General features: G+C 47.2%; 2 protein-coding genes and 1 pseudogene across 2 annotated transcripts; 1 reads left to right on the forward strand and 2 right to left on the reverse strand.

The window, feature by feature from the left end:
* The first annotated feature begins 2909 nt into the window (after positions 1–2909).
* On the forward strand, positions 2910–14436 carry LOC148297854 (uncharacterized). The gene is made up of 3 exons (XM_088248671.1): positions 2910–2951; positions 3049–3279; positions 14209–14436. Exons 1-3 carry the CDS (start codon positions 2910–2912, stop codon positions 14434–14436), a joined length of 501 nt encoding a protein of 166 aa, XP_088104797.1.
* LOC148297855 (uncharacterized) lies at positions 3300–13426 on the reverse strand. Its single transcript, XM_088246765.1, has 5 exons — positions 13292–13426; positions 11469–13201; positions 10904–11385; positions 10642–10833; positions 3300–3329 (listed from the first exon to the last, which is right to left on the reverse strand). Exons 2-5 carry the CDS (start codon positions 12574–12576, stop codon positions 3300–3302), a joined length of 1812 nt encoding a protein of 603 aa, XP_088102891.1. The 5' UTR covers positions 12577–13201; positions 13292–13426.
* Positions 14437–15296: 860 nt separating the features above from the next.
* Positions 15297–17839, reverse strand: LOC110746717 (uncharacterized; annotated as a pseudogene).
* Between the last annotated feature and the right edge of the window lie 223 nt (positions 17840–18062).

Here is an 18062-nt window from a genome sequence, read left to right on the forward strand (position 1 = left end):
AAAGCCAACCTATGATCGAAAAGCAAAGCACTTGTACTATGTCCAGTTTCGGTGTAACGTCAATGCTTTCAACAGCATCGTTACAGACGTTAAAGACATGCTCAATGAAAGGCTGAAGAAGTTTCTCAAGAAAACCCCATTCTGGAACTTGATTGAGTTGTTTTACCACCAGAGAATTGACATGTGTTGGCACTAAAACTTGAACAGATAGAGATGAGTGCAACTTACAAGTGATGTGGACGATCTTTAGAGATCGATTGAGTGCCAGATGCTGATCCTCCCTGTCCTTGGATGCAGATCCTGAATAGAAGGAAGCCAAGACTCGTAAGGTCTATGGAACCGGTGTGGAACCAGCCTAAGACCCTCCGATGCCGAAGTAAGTTTGTTTTCTAAGAGCTTTTGCTGTTGACAATATATTAGTATAAAAGTCAAGCTGAAAAGTCTTACCCTTATATTGTAGTGAAGGGCCTATTTATAGAGGGCATTTTGTATGCTCTTAGTACTTAATTTCGATGTGGGACTCGTGGGAGGGCCCTATGAGGTTGACACGAGTCTTTAGATATTTCGGGCGGGTGCTTCGAGGTTGATTCTGCAAAATCGGTAGGGGATACCGATTGTAGACAATACTGGGTCTGTAGCGACCGTTTGCTGCTTTGAGACAATATCATCGGTAGCCGATGCTGATTGTTCGGAGCCTTAGGCACTTGGGGAGTTTCTCTGATCCACGTGTCATTGAATGAGTGGAGGGTCAGATATGGTACAAACAACATGAATAACATGAATAAGTCGGACCTCGACTTAGTACAGCTACTCAAGAAATTTGATCCAAATACAAAGTAGTTCAAATTTGGCACCAAATCATTCCAGATCACAAGCAAAGCAATGACTGAGATTCTAGGATTGCCAAACGAAGGAAAATTTGTCAAACTTGGCCATGATAGATACATTGCTATGTTCAGAACAAGGCACTTTGGAGAAAAGTCAAAACCATCAAAAAACATGGTAGAATAAGAATTACAAAAGGCAATTGCCTTGGCAAACCAATTGAAGAAAGAAAAGGCCAAGGCAGAGCAAAAGAAGAAAACGAACAAAGGAAAAGCAAAAGAAGAAGAAGAAGAAGAAGAAGAAGAAGAAGAAGGGGAAGACAAAGAGAAAAAGTAGGTTGTTGACTACGACAAGGAGGTGGTCAGCCTAATCTTAATTCTGCTCTGCATGACATTCCTCTTTGCCAACTCTTCATCCACTTTGCACTGGAAAATAGTTGAGCACTGTGTAAATCTAGACACACTTTCAAGCTTTTCGTGGGCAAGAGCTGTTTCAGCCTACATAAATGAATCCTTGATCACACAAGCAAAGGCAAAGAAGGGAGGAAAAACATCTATAGAAGTTGTTTCGGGTTGCACTATCCTAATATTGGTAAGTATACAGTGGCCTATGCAATGTAAAAATGGAAACTGCAATGTATTTTCTGTTTTATGCAATGCAGTTTCCAACCTAATTTTTTATATATTTGTTTTTGAACTGTGCAGTTTCTTCTGTGTGAGAGGACAAACATCATACAACCAATCATTGGCAAGGAGAAAGAAACTTCTGCTATGTAACATCCCACATCGACCAACGAAGAGGGGGTGATGAGCCTTATATGTACATATGCACATCTCCATCTAGCATGAGGCCTTTTGGGAGCTCACTGCCTTTGGAGTCATGGGAACTTCGAAGTTAAGCGAGTTGGGGCTAGAGCAATCCCAGGATGGGTGACCCACTGAGAAGTTGCTTGTGAGTTCCCAGAAACAAAACTGTAAGGGCAGAGAGGGGGGCCCAAAGCGGACAATATCGTGCTACGGCGGAGCCGATCTCGAGATGTGACATGCCATTCTTAAATGGAGTCTTGTGGAACTCCACACAAGATTAAACCAAATAAAGGACTTAAATGACATTGAGGTATGCAATTTATCGCATGTTCTATTTTAATGTATCTTGAATTTGAATCCATGCTAAGAAGAAGACAAAGAAAAAGAGAAACAAGAAGAGAAGAAGCAAGATGCTCAAACACCTGATGTTCCTTCAAGAATACAAAGGGTGAAGAACATAGAAAGAAAGAGGCTTCAAGCATCTTGCTATGAGTACGAAAAAGATAAGCAATCAAAAAAGAAGGAGGCAAATAAGGATGATGAAGAAATACCACAATTCAAGCTTATCTCTTTCGAGGATCTATCAACACAAGAGGATCCTCAAAATCAGATGGAGGTATGCAATTACTGCAATTCAAGCTTCCTTTTTTTATTTTATTTTATATTTAAGTTTTTTGCATTACATAAAGGGAAACTGCAATGCAATTTCTATTTTCTGCATTGCAGTTTCCATTTTATCCAATGCAGTTTCTGATTAGTTTCCTTTCAATCTGTAGTCAACACAAGAGGCATCTCAGCCCGATGCCACAAATCCACTTCCTGATTCTCCAAAAGGAACAAACCTTCATGATTCAATACCTGTAGGTCTGCAAAAATCAGATGATGAAGATGAAAGGCCAAAAAAGAAACAAAAAAAGCCAAAAAAGAAAAAATTAGGATGGGGTCAAAGGAAGGTTTGGTAGAAAATTCCGAAAGAAGACAGGGACAAAATTGAAGAATACTGCTTAAGTACTCAACCTGGGTAATATCTCTATCCCAAAAGAACAATTCTTTCATATTTTATTTACAATTAAACTGAAACTAATCTTGTGAATTTCATGTATTCAAATCCGCAGTGATAACTTTTGGGCAGGACTCCGTGATGAGATAGTGACAAACCATGATATCAAAGATATTGTGCCACCTATATTACCCATTAAAAAATTCCATTTTTCTCCAATCAATGTGAAATAGGTTATTGAGGCCCATATACAAATAGAGGAGGAGAAAATAGGGCCCATGCAGACAGATAGTCCACAGTACATGTCTACATGGACTTGGGTAAGAATTATTTTCAAAATTCAAAATTGTTTAAACAGACACTACACTGCAGTTTTCGAAAAATATATACTAACAAATTGTCATTCAATGCTTGCAGTCTTACATGCAAACCTTTGTAGAGCCAAATTGGCATAGGGTCCTGTATGAACCCTTGCTTGAAAAAATCGTGAAATGCAATGTGCTTTTCTTCCCAATCATTTCAAGCACCGAGTTCCACTTTACACTCCTCACATTTCACAAACTTGAACGAAAGTGGAGACACTACAATCCACTCAGGTCATTGGGAGCAAGAAAAGAAGAAAGATGCATTGACATTGCTCACCATATTGTAAGTGGAATGAACTTATCTTAATTTCTCAACACAAACACAAACACAAACTGTGTTTGTACCATATCTGACCCTCCACTCATACAACGACACGTGGATCAGAGAAGCTCACCCAAGTACCCAAGGCCTCGAACAATCGGCATCGGCTACCGATGACATTGTCTCAAAGCTGCAAACAACCGATACAGGCCCAGCTCGTCTACAATCGGTATCCCCTACCGATTCTGCAGAATCAACCTCGAAGCACCCGCCTGAAATATCTAAGGACTCGTGTCAACCTCACAGGGCCCTCCCACGAGTCCCACATCGGAAATGAACACCACAAGCATCCCAAATGCCCTCTATAAATACACCCCTTCACCATCAACAAAGGGGTAAGACTTTTCAGCTTGACTTTTATACTACTATATAGTCAACAGCAAGAGCTCTTAAAAACAATCTTACTCGAGCATCGGAGGGTCTTAGGCTGGTTCCACACCGGTTCCATAGACTTTACGAGCTTCGCTTATCTTCTATTCAGGATCAGCATCCAAGGACAGGAAGAATCGGCATCCAACACCCAATCGATCTCTTGATCGTCCATCCCACTTGTAAGTTGCACTCATCTCTATCTATTCAAGATTTAGCATCAACAGATTGGCGCCGTCTGTGGGAATCGCTTATCGATCAACCCATATCTCAAAACAAAGAACTCTGAGACCAAAAAATGAATCCATCTTCGGCCCTCCCTACCGATGGCCCCATCCTCGGCCTCGTTGGCGAGCCGAATCCAACTCCCTTGCTTCAGACACCTGCTCGACCGACCACCCTGGAGGCTCGGATTGAGACCCTACAGCAGGATATGGCAAGAATGCAGGAGCACAACAATGTTCTTGCCTCCAAACTGGATGACACCCAGAGGCAACTGCATCAACAACAAACACTCTCCGCCCAGTTGCAGAACGATCGGGAACCAGCCACACAGCTTCGGCAGGAGAAATCGTTTAAAAGCGTACGAAAGCCCACTTTCCAGGATAGAGGGAAGCAGCAGGCCGCGAACGGACCAACTGTCTCCCGAAGACTGTTCGTGCCCACTCCGAAGGAACGCCATCCCGAATATCGCGTTTATTCTGATTGCCGCGAGAGGATCAACGATCGGCGCAGGGAACGGCAGTCATCGCCCATCCAGGTCCGGGCGAAGCTAGACGATCCACGCCTGGAGGTACTTGGACCAAAATCCCCCTTACGCCAGAGGTACGGCGCGATCGGCCTGGAAGAGACGGACGAATCAGATTATGTTCCAACATCCCCAGGAACCACAATCTCATCGGCAGGGCCCTCTGCACGACGCCACAGCCACCGATCAAACCAAGACAACGATCGGCGAAAAGGAAATTACGAGAGAAGCCCCAGCCGAACGGCAAACCAAGGAAGGCGAGGTCACAATACTGACCAACGCACAGGGAACCGAGCGATCGAACCCTTTGGTGACGATCTTCCATCTACCGATCCGACTATTCGTCTCCTCCTACAGAAGATGACTCGCATCGAGAAGGAACAAGACCAGGCTCGGACACCAACATGGGGAACGGTACAGCCAGGGCCGTTCACCAATCGAATCCGGACATTCAGACACGAGAAGGAGGTCCAAGCACTCCGCATATCGTTTTATTCGGGGGTCGAAGATCCCGTTACCCACATTCATACCTTCCAATCAGCTCTGGGTTGCAAAGGACTGACGGACGAAGGCCAATGTTTGCTATTCCCCTCCACCCTGACCGGAGCCGCTCTGAATTGGTTCTATCGGATGGAGCCAGACACGGTCGACAATTTCAATCAGTTGAAGCAAACCTTCCTCAACCATTTTATGATTCAGACCGATCGCCTATATTCCGCCGATGATCTATATACCGTTCGGCAGCAAGACGATGAGCCGTTGAGGGAATATGCGGCTAGGTTCAGCCATGAGTACTCCAGATGTCCGGAAACTGACGACAGGGCGGCCTTCGGTGCCTTCAAAAGCGGCCTTCGGTCGTCTCAGTTTCGTTATTTGGTCCACAGCAGCAACTGGACCACCTACTCCGAATTAATGAAACAGGCGGCTATCCACGCCAAGGCTGAGCATTTCAACTCCAAGGGATCGGCTTCGACCCCAATAAACAAAACGGCGTTGACCGATCAGCCTCCAACGCAGAACTACGACCGATTCCCGGTCGACCGATCGGCAAACCAGGCCCCCTACCGAACGGCACCCCTTGTCCCTGCTTTTTCCACTCAGCGAAACAAGCGGAAGGACAACTTCCGGGAACGGCAGGACAACAACAAGAAGGGCAACCACAAGGGGAATCGGCCAGACGAAATCTTCACTTTGCTCAACACCACTTATGAGCAAGTTCTCCTGACCGAAGGGGATATGATACCGAAGCCGAACAATCGGAAACTCCCTCGCCAGAGCGAAAAAGACACCGGTGTCTTCTGCCGGTACCACCAATACAACGGCCATGATACGGAATCATGCATCGCGCTGCGCAAAATCGTTGAACGCCTCATCAATGACGGAAAGCTGGATCAGTATTTAAACACCAAGCCAGCAACGGATAACTCATTGAATCGGCAGATCAATATGATCAGTGGAGGGGCGCCTATTGCCGAAGCCAGCAACCGATCCGTTAAAAACTACGTTCGTGCCGTACGGCATCCACAAATCCTCAGCGTGGCGGGAGGACGCAATGACAAAATTCAACGCAACGGTTGGGAACCTATCACCTTTTCTGAAGAAGAAGAGCGAGGCATCATCTTCCCCCACTCTGATCCTATGATCATACGGGCTGATATATCGGATTTCGACGTAGGCCGAATCCTCATCGACACCGGCAGTTCGGTCAACGTGCTATTCGCCGACGCTTTCAACGCCCTCGGCGTGGACCCTCGGCATCTGAACAAGGATATCACCCCTCTCCTGAGCTTCTCTGGCGACGTGGTTGAACCAATCGGCAGTGTCCAGCTCCCGTTCGCTGTCGGTACCATCCCCAGACGAACGGTCCTCTACACCCATTTTCTAGTGGTCGACTGCCCAACGGCATACAACACTATCATCGGCAGGACGGCGCTCACAAAAATGAAGGCCATGCTGTCACCACACATGCTCCTCCTCAAGTTCCCCACACACGCTGGCGTCGGCCAAGTGCGAGGGGACCAATTGAGTGCACGGACGTGTTACGTTTCGGCAACCAAGGAATCGGCAAGGGCTGCGCTTCGCGAAACATACTCGGTCGCCACCAGCTTGGGCGTACCGAACGGCAGGGGGACGGACAAACCAGATGACCCCCGAGATGAGACTGTAACCCCGCAAGCGCAACCCGCCGAAGATTTAGAACCAGTCACCCTCTCCGAAGCACAACCGGACAGACAAGTTCGAATCGGTACAACCTTGAGTCCGGCACTCAGGGCCGATTTTATCACCTTCCTGCAAACCAATGCAGAAGTCTTCGCCTGGTCATACGACGATATGCCCGGCATCGCCCCGAGTGTCATCAGCCACAAGCTCAGCATCTGCTCCACTTTCAAACCCATCAGGCAGAAACGGCGGGCCTACGATGCCGAACGGTATGAGGCAATGAGGCTCGAAGTAGACAAACTGAAGACCATCGGCTTCATCCACGAAGTAACCTACCCAATTTGGCTGGCAAATTCGGTTTTAGTCAAAAAATCAAACGGCGCCTGGAGAATGTGTCAAGACTATACCGATTTAAACAAGGCTTGCCCAAAGGACAGCTTTCCTCTGCCACGGATCGATCAGATGGTGGATGCCACGGCAGGCCATGAACTTCTCAGCTTCATGGATGCATACTCAGGCTACAACCAAATATTCATGAGCCCTACCGATCGCGAACACACGGCATTCATCACCGACAAGGGACTTTACTGCTACAACGTCATGCCGTTCGGCCTGAAGAACGCTGGGGCGACATACCAGCGATTGGTCAACAAAATTTTTTCCGACCTCATTGGCACCTCGATGGAAGTCTATGTGGACGATATGCTGGTCAAGAGCAGAACGGCCGATTCTCATCTCCACAACCTTTCGCTCATGTTCGGCGTCTTAAAAAAGTACAACATGCGCCTCAACCCGAGCAAGTGTGCCTTCGGCGTTTCCTCGGGCAAATTTCTCGGCTTCATGATCAGCCAACGAGGAATCGAGGCCAACCCTGAAAAAATCAAGGCATTACTCGACATGCAGGTCCCGAAGACACAAAAGGACATTCAGAGTCTGACTGGGCGTGTCGCCGCTCTAGCCCGGTTCATCTCCAAGGCTACCGATCGGTGCGCTCCATTCTTCAAAGCCCTCAAAGGAAGCAAACGGCAGATTGTCTGGACTGCCGAATGCGATCGCGCCTTCCAAGATCTTAAGGCCTACATGAGCAGAGCACCCCTATTATCCACTCCTCTCCCCGGCGAAGAACTCATCCTCTACCTCTCGGTTTCGGCAACGGCACTTAGCTCTGTGCTCATTCGCAAGCCGAACGGCATCGAACTCCCCATTTTCTACATTAGCCATGCTTTGCAAGACGCTGAGATTCGGTACCCCGAGCTCGAAAAACTCGCCTACGCTCTCGTCCTTTCAGCACGCAAGCTTCGGCCATACTTTCAGGCTCACAGTGTTACCGTCCTCACCAATCAGCCTCTGCGCCAGATACTCCAGAGACCGGAGACATCCGGTCGGCTAGTCAAATGGGCCATCGAGCTCGGCGAATTCGACATCCGCTACCACCCTCGTCCTGCCGAGAAGGGACAGGCTGTAGCCGATTTCATCTCTGAGTTAACCGCGTCCGAGGGGCCAGTTTCGAAGGACGCCGCATCCGATTCATCTTCGACGGTACCAGTCGCCCACCCGACCGAAGGAATCTTTAATCCGTCAATTCCACTTTGGACTCTCTACGTGGACGGTTCGTCCAACCGACAGGGCAGCGGAGCCGGCTTGGTACTCAAGGCCCCTGACCAGACAACCATCGAATATGCCATCCGATTCCAATTCCGGACTTCCAACAACGAAGCCGAATATGAAGCTCTGTTGGCCGGCCTTCGGCTCGCTAAAGAAATGGGCGCTCAGCAACTCAGGATCTGTAGCGACTCACAACTTGTCGTGAACCAGATACTGACTGAATTTGAAGCCAAGGACACTTCGATGGTTGCCTACTTGACACACGCTCGCCGATTGCTGCACCACTTCACTGCGTACCAAGTTCAACAGATCCCCAGATCCGAGAACAGCCACGCCGATGCTCTATCACGCCTTGCATCAGCGATCGACGACAACATAGGGCGCCGTGTGCCGATCGAGGTCCTCACTCGGCGCAGTACCACCGACCTCGAAGTACATGCCGTTCGGCAGGATCCAAGTTGGATGGATCCTATCCACGCCTACCTCGCCAACGGCACGTTGCCTGGCCCCAAACCTGAAGCAACGACTATCCGCCGCCGATCGGCACGATACCTCCTTCTGAATCAGATTCTCTATCGGCGTGGTCACTCCTTACCATTGCTTCGGTGCATGACCCCGCAGCAGGGAAACTACGTCCTACGAGAGATTCACGAGGGGGCCTGTGGGGACCATTCTGGGGCTAGATCATTGGCTTTCAAGACCATTCGGCAAGGGTACTACTGGCCGACTCTCCATGCCGATGCCACCACCCTGGTCCAGAAATGCGATCAATGCCAGCGTTTCGGCTCCGTTCCAAAGCTGCCTGCCGAACCACTCTCTCCGATTGTTAGCCCATGGCCCTTTGCCCAATGGGGTTTAGACCTCATCGGCCCTATGCCCCAGGGCAAGGGACAGGTCAAATTCGCCATCGTCGCCGTCGACTACTTTACCAAGTGGACCGAAGCCGAAGCTTTGGCAACAATCACTGCAGCCAGGGTTGAACATTTCGTATGGAAGAATATCATTTGTCGATTCGGCCTCCCGAACGCAATAATCACCGACAACGGAAAACAATTCGACTCCTCTCAGTTCCGGCACCTATGCCACCGATTTGGCATCAACCTGTTCTTCGCCTCCCCAGCACATCCGCAGTCGAACGGCCAAGTCGAAGCAATCAACAAGATCATCAAGAAGACGCTGAAGAAAAAGCTTGGGACAGCTAAAGGAGCTTGGCCCGATCTCCTTCCGGAAGCGCTATGGGCCATTAATACCTCCTATCGACGGTCGACTGGCGAGACGCCATTTTCCCTTGCCTTCGGTTCCGAAGCCGTTGTTCCAGTCGAGATCAACGCACCATCGTGCCGAACGGCATCTTACGAGCCAGAGCAAAACGAAGCCCAGCTCACTCTCAACCTGGACCTCATTGAGGAACACCGTTCCCAGGCTCAGCTTCGGAATGCCGCCTACAAACAACGGACTTCCCGCTACTACGACTCGCGCGTCAGACGCCGATCGTTTAAAGTAGGGGACTGGGTACTACGCAAAATCTCCCTCGCCACCAAGGACTCCAACGACGGCACCCTTGGTCCATCTTGGGAAGGTCCTTACGAAGTTGTCACCATCTGCCGCCCAGGCACTTACCGTTTGCGTGGTACCGATGGTCAAACCCTCGGCCACCCTTGGAATATAGAACATCTCAAATATTACTACAAGTGAACGCCCCTTCGGTCATCACCTCTGTATCATACCTTCGGTCGTCACCTTCGGTCATCAACTTTTGTAATCGGTTTAATTTGGAACTCCCTATTCTATACATACGGCACTACCATTCAGCAATATTATGTCAAACATACTCTACATACGACATGCGCACATACAGAATTAAGGGACATGGCACATTAACCCGAAACAAACTGAACATTGATAAATAAGGGGCCACAGAAGGGCCATCTGTCTTTACAATACGCCGTTCGGCACGCTCAAAAATGTTAAAAACAAAAAGTCTACGAGGTGGGTGGATCGGCTTCGGTCGCTACAACATCGACATCAGCTGACGCAGGCACAGGATCAGTCGACGGCTCGGCAGTAGACGTAACGGCAGCCCTCGGCCCGGGATGACCTTCCTCCCCACTGCTTGAATCGGTGTCGTCGGTTTCCTCGGCCTCGGCATCCTCGCCCTTGTAGGCCTCCACCATCTCTTCGGTCACCCCTTCCGGCAGCGGTGGTGGATCCCGGAGGAAGTTCAGGTTCAGCTTCTTGTCAGCATTATACCGTTTGACTCGATAGAGAAAGTCGTCACATTGCTCCATGACCTCTCTATCCACCAAACGTGTAAACTCCTCCGACGATCGGTAGTCCGCAACGGCCTTCGCCTTCTCCTCTACTAGCTCCCTGGCATGCGACCGCTCGGCCGCATCCATCGCCACCTCTACCGCTGCCTTCGCCTCATGGGCAGCCATCACGTCCAGCTCGGTCGCCGCCAGCTTCGACGCCAGCTCAGCAATTTTCGCCGTATTCTCCTCGGCACGCTGGTCCGCCTCCTGCAGCATCTTTCCGGCATCAGCGATCTTCGAACGGCCCTCTTCAAATCTCTTTTGGTACCGTTCGGCAGCATTCACAGCTCGCTTCGCGCAGAGCCACATGTCCATATTAGCCTGCCACACCAACGGACACATTAATACATGCCGAATCAAAGTATCCTTAAGCTACAAATCCTACACTTACCGCTGCTTGGAGACGGAAGGCCCGACCGGTTTGTTCACGCAACGTCTTCGTTGACAGTTGCTCCAGCTCAGCCAGCTCCATCTGAGCACCGTCAATCATACAGTTGATGAACGGCACAGCCTTCCGAGGACACGCGATGTTAACCGGTCCCTCCTCTCCCTCCACCTCATCATCAGGGATCAACACCGATGTCCCCTCGTTCGGGCCCCTTGGCCGTTTCGGCAACGGCGTCACATCGATGGGACCCTCGATCTGCCGTTTGCCCGTCATTTGGAGGTGGGCCTCCCGAACGACCTCTGCCTCCGCCGCCCTCTTCTCCCTCCGGCGGTCAGCCACCGTCTGCTCATCAGCCGACGTCCCTCCCGCTGGCCCTGCCGTCTTTCTCTTCTTCGGCCCGGGGGACTGAACCTTCTTCGTCTTTGGCGCCCCTTGCCCCTCCAGACGCCTCCTCGTCGCCTCGCTCATAGGCCTCCCTCCTGCCACTGCAAAACAGGAAAAGCACGAAGTCAAAAAGGAAACGGCAGCATAGAACAAAACACCGACCCTGCCGAACGGCATCTCTTACTTTGCCTTTTTTCTTCTTCCTCTTCCTCCTTCACCCTCCGATCGTGTTCGGCCCTACCGATCAGGCCTGCCTTGAACAGATTCCGGAAGTAGAGCAGCTCCTTACAAAACCGATCTTCTTCGGCAATCTTCGCTCTCACCCTCTCGATTGCTTCAATCTCTCTGATCGGTGCGGCCGGCCGTTTCAAGGACACTGAAACCAAAATACCAACGGTCAGTACCAAAAAAAAAAAAAAAAAAAAAAAAAAAAAAAAAAACAACACTATTAAGGACGTAGGAATCCTCCTCTCAACGATAACTCCGGGTGCCGATTCCCAATCACCGGAGACAATCACTCGACGCTTGCGCCACGTCTTTTGAGAGCTCGGCACCCCCACCACAAAGTGCCCACGCTGCCCTGCCGAGAGACAGTTGGACTGAACCCACCCTCCATGATCGGCACTCTTCGCCCTCGTCACACTGTACAGCTGGGCGAACTGTTCGTAGCTTGGCTCCCCCTCACCGGCCAAGCTGAACGCCGTGATCGTCCCGAGCAGCGTAATCCAAAAATTTGGGTTATACTGCCCTGGCGCATAACCGATCGCCGCCAGGATCTTCTGCACCGAATGCTTTAACGGCAGCCGAAGGCCATGCTTAAACACATCTGTGAAGAAGACCACCCCCTTGTCATTGTCACTTAGCGACTCTAAGGGCTCCGGAATTCGCATCCCTACCGATTCCGGAATGTTGTACTCCGACCGAATCTTCGCCAACTCGGATTCGGTCAGTGTGTTCGGCTCTAAGTCATCTACTCCGAACACAGGTTCCGTGGGCTTCGCCATCGGGATCCGTTGCCTACCCCTGACGACCCTCAGCACCCCTTCCCCGGGAACGGCAACAGAGACACCACCCCCATCGGCCTCACGACCCGAGGTCGAAGGCTCATCACCCCCAGGCACCCTCGTTGAAGTACCCCCAGCCTCGGCACGCCCTCCTGCCCCCTCCACTATCTCACAGCTCGAAGAGCTCGCAGATTCAGAACTCCCACTCTCTTCGGCAGAACTCCCCGAGGACGACTCATCCTCGTATGCCCTCGGACTACGCCTACGCTCGGATTCGGTATCTGACATCTACAAACAACACACGAACGTACACTAAGGGCTGTGCTAGAATCCAAATCCTATTCTACCTCCTAAAAACACTACGTTCATACGTGTTCATGCGTGTTCATGCTTGTTCATACATTGTTCAAACATAAATTCTTGCAATTCAACACTTTGATCCATGGGAATACGAAAACACGGCAACATACCTTGTTTGCACGGTGGCTCAAGTTCGTCGGAAATCGCCTCCGCCTTGTTCAAACTTGCCGGAAATCGCCTGCTCAGCCTCAGCACGGTTGCCGGAAATCGCCTCTCACAAGCTCTCTTTGCTCTCAAAATTTCCAAGTATTTGTACTCTCGTCTTCTCCTCACATTTATAAGGCCGATTTAGCATCGGGAAGCGAAGCGACGCATCGGGATACGAAACGACGCGGCTCTTCACAGCCATGCCGACACGTGTCACGCATGCATGGGAGAGACCAAACGTCAGTTGCAACGCTTCCAATCCTCGGAGACGCTTCAACTTCCCGAACGTGGCAGATCTAGCCACCTTCGAGCACAACTCCACTAACCAACGGCAGGCGCACATTGATGAGTTCTCACTCACCTCTCGTGCCGAACGGCAGGCGCACATTGATGAGTTCTCACTCACCTCTCGTGCCGAACGGCAGGCGCACATTGATGAGTTCTCACTCACCTCTCGTGCCGAACGGCAGACGCACATTGATGAGTTCTCACTCACCTCTCGTGCCGAACGGCAGCCGCATATTCATGAGTTTTCACTCGCCCCTTTGCAACAACCGGCACATCATGCCGTCTCCTATCCAAGCTCACTCCCTTGGGCACTTGGGGGACTACATACCACCATCGGCAATTATGGGACCATCGAGCCCGGGTCAGAATGCCGAAGACATATTCAAGTCCCCAACCGAGAAGCTTCTCAATCGGCAACTTGGGGGACTACTGTTTGTACCATATCTGACCCTCCACTCATACAACGACACGTGGATCAGAGAAGCTCACCCAAGTACCCAAGGCCTCGAACAATCGGCATCGGCTACCGATGACATTGTCTCAAAGCTGCAAACAACCGATACAGGCCCAGCTCGTCTACAATCGGTATCCCCTACCGATTCTGCAGAATCAACCTCGAAGCACCCGCCTGAAATATCTAAGGACTCGTGTCAACCTCACAGGGCCCTCCCACGAGTCCCACATCGGAAATGAACACCACAAGCATCCCAAATGCCCTCTATAAATACACCCCTTCACCATCAACAAAGGGGTAAGACTTTTCAGCTTGACTTTTATACTACTATATAGTCAACAGCAAGAGCTCTTAAAAACAATCTTACTCGAGCATCGGAGGGTCTTAGGCTGGTTCCACACCGGTTCCATAGACTTTACGAGCTTCGCTTATCTTCTATTCAGGATCAGCATCCAAGGACAGGAAGAATCGGCATCCAACACCCAATCGATCTCTTGATCGTCCATCCCACTTGTAAGTTGCACTCATCTCTATCTATTCAAGATTTAGCATCAACAAACTGCAATGCAGTTTCTGTATTATACCTACTGCCTAATTTCATACCAAAATTATAATATGCAATGCACTGATTACCCTTTCTTTTTATGTTTTTCTTCTTCTTCTTTAAACAGGTTGATATTGTTGAAGGGTGGCTAGAAAACATCAGACGTCAAGCACAAGCGTTCTTAGAAACTAGAAAAATACCAAAACTTGTGAAGCAAAAGCAAGAGCCCCCTACACCTGTACTCAAGGACATGTCCCCAAATGAAGAACTCACTCTCAATTGGATTCTGCTGAGTCCATATCAGTTTCCATTTGAGGATGATACAGAATGTGCTCAACAAAGTTCATCTTGGTAAGAATTGTTTCTACTCAACTATTCATTACAGTTTAAAATCATTCAAAACAAAAAACTAATCTCCTATTCATTTGCAAGTTGGATTGTGGCATGTTCGTCATGTTCTACATGGATAAAATTGCACAATGACAACCCATTCCAAAAAGTGTAGACAAGAATTTCATGAACGAATATCGAGCACAATACATCCTAAAACTCCTACACTATAAACACTGTGTCATTAATCATCTCTAGTGATTTGTCTTTTGTTAACTCAAGGCAATATTTATCTTAATTATTGTGGATGTTTGTAAATATTTCTAGTTATGGGATATGAGAAAAGATTTGTTATACATCTAAACTGTCATATAATCTTAGAACATGATGCAACAAAAGAAAAAGGAAAGAAGAAACTGCAACAAAAGGAAACTGCAGTGCAATTTATCAACAAAAAAAAAATCTGCTCAAAAAATGTGAAAAGAAACTAAAAGCCAAAGCCATGATCAAAGTACTAAAACTAAGTTCAAAACACATTTAAGTAGGTGAATAGTTGTAACATTCCAACAGATTGCAAAAATTATTATGAAATCGAACTATGAAACAAACGGAAACTGCAGTGCAGTTTATGAAAAAACATCTGCTCAAAAATGTGAAAAGAAACCAAAAAGCAAAGCCATGATCAAAGAACTAAAACTAATATCAATACACATTTAAGTTCATGAGCAGTTTGCGACATTCCCATGGACTTGCAAAATTATTCTGAAATCGAATTATGAAACAAGAAACTACAACAAACGGATACTAAAAATTGCAATGCAAAAACTGACTATACATTCACTAAACCATATCTAACATAAGCAATCGTCAACTGAGAAGGAATGTTCATATCACCGCCTTGCAAGTCTTTAGGTTGTGCCCAGCAACACTGCATTTCAATGGCCTTGTAACTTCACCAAAAGCTTTGATCCTCTTCGTTGGTGGTCTTTTGACTGGCCTCTTTGTAATTGGCGGAAGCACAACTCCAGCAACTGAACCGTTACTGCCAAACCTTTCCCAATATATGGAATAGGAAAAATAGGACTCTCATAGACTTTTCGAAAGAAGTCAGAACTGTAGTAACACTTAACGTAATCATAAACCGAATCCTTCTTTGCTAGAATTGCAACCACGACATGCATACAAGGAAAACCATCAATTTGCCAAAGACGGCAAGAACATGTCCTTTGCCCAAGATCAACCGTCACAGAATAACCAGCAAATACTTCAAAAACAATGCAACTAGAACGACGAACTGCCCAAGTCCTACCAGCCTCCGTGTTTTCCCATAGTCTTGTTTCCATCTACGGACACAAAATTGTTGTCCACTTCCCCGCTTCAATTTGTCGTTGAGAATTTTCTATTAAAGGTAACACCGGCAAATCTTGAAACACACCAACCCAATTATTAAACGACCCAGCTAAACTGTTTGCCATCTCCCCGTAACGCATTCCTTTGAAAAAAGCATTGGCATAGTGATCTCTAGACAAATCAAATATAAATGTCTTCACTTTCAAACTCTCAACAATCACCAACTCATCCATTGCTACTTTAAACTCTTCCTCCGTAACAGCATATGCGTATTTACTAAATAGATTGATAACATGGTCTTGGAACAATTTCCCATAACCTGACTTCGGGTACTTCGATATCAAATTCTGTTTGAGGTGATAGTAGCAGTAAGAATGAGGCCATCCAAGAAACACACCCCCATAGCATTTAACAAACCTTGATTGCGGTCTGAGAAAAAGTCACCATTTTCCCCATCAGTAACAATATAGCAGCAAAATGTTGAGGAAACCAAGTCCAATTCTCCTCTGTCTCAGAATCAACAAATCCAAAAGCTAGAGGATAAAACCCTGCAAAACAAAACCAAAAGCACAAGTATAAGCAACAAACGAAAACTGCAGTGCGGTTTATGAAAACAAATCTGCTCAAATTTGAAAGGAAACCAAAAGGCAAATCCATGATCAAAGTACTAAAACTAAGTTCAAAACACATATAAGTCTATGAGCGGGTGTAACATTCCCATAGACTTGCAAATATGATTCTGAAATTGAATTATGAAACAAGAAACTTCTAGTCAAAAACTGCAAAAAACGGAAACTGCAGTGCAATTTATGAACACAAATATGCTCAAGTGTGAAAAGAAAACTAAAGGAAAAGCCATGATCAAAGTACTAAAACTAAGTTCAAAACACATTTAAGTTCATGAGCAGATGCAACATTCCCATAGACTTTCGAAATTTTTTAAGAAATCGAATTATGAAACAATAAACTGCACTGTAGTTTCTGCTAAAAAACTGCAACAAATGGAATATGCAGTGCAGTTTATGAATGCTCAAATAACAATTGACAACATACAAGCAATATTACACAAAACAGTAAACATAAACTGCAATGCATAGTACACAAAATACCAGAATATTACACAAAACAGTAATGCAGATTACACAAAAATCCAATACAGTACAGTAACCATACCTTGATTCCCATTCTTTCCAGAAGCACAAAGAAGCTGCCCCTTGTACTTGCTCTTCAGAAATGTAGCATCAATGAACAACAAAGGTATGCAATATTGAAATCTAGCAATGGAATCGCCAAACGATACAAAAAACCGTTTAAAGCGATTAATTCCAACTTCACATTCAAGCTCGCAAAGAGAACCACTGTTAGTTTCCTTTACGGCGTCCGGATAACTCACTAACTCGTTGAAAGACTTCGACTCATCACCGTGAATGTCCAGTTTAGCTAACTCTTTGCCAAACCATGCGTGGTAGTATGAAATGTCTATACCATAATAATCTTTCAACTCGTGTATAATCTCAACGGGCTTCAGCTCTGGTTTTGCACGAATTCTGTCCATAAAGAGAGAGGACACCACACTAGACCTCATCATCTTACTCTTTGATTCCCGTATCCGACCCGGCACATGTATCCACATTATTTAACGTCCGAAATACAAAACAGCCAGTAGCTTCACAACGAGATGAATAAACACACCAACTACAACCCTCCAACTTCTTATTCGAACAAACATCAATCACCTACCTCTTGTCATTGCCAACATATAAAAAGTTAAATCCTACTTCAAGAGCATACTTGCACAATTTCAACCGAAACTCCTCTACACCACCGTCAAACTTTTGCCCTACATGATGTATGTACGTCTCCCACTCATTCGACAACAAAGGCTTAGCACTTGCTCTCTTTGACCTGCCCAAAAATTCATTTCTATCTTCCATAGTACTAGAACATGACGACTCGCCCTTTTCACATGCTATCAACTCCTTATTTCCACAAAATTCACCACTATACTCATTGCTCCTGCATAAATCCTTAACTAAAATATCCACACGCTTCGCATTTGGTATCGACAAATATGCCATTATCATGTCTAAATCAAGATTCGTTTCTAATAAATAACTCGAATAACTGGGCAGCGAATATCGTAATGTGAAACTATCCAACTGCAAACCCCTAAAACTTAGACACAAAGTCTTCGAAACATCAACCATGAATGACTTTTCTGAAACTGAAAACATAATGGTTTCCGACTTATATGTTCACTTGGCTATGACAACAAACCTCCATTAGCCTTGAAAATGCAAA

The sequence above is a fragment of the Prunus avium genome, chromosome 1 (genome assembly GCF_965620075.1).
Source record: "Prunus avium chromosome 1, drPruAviu1.hap1.1, whole genome shotgun sequence".
Classification (NCBI taxonomy): Eukaryota; Viridiplantae; Streptophyta; class Magnoliopsida; order Rosales; family Rosaceae; genus Prunus; species Prunus avium.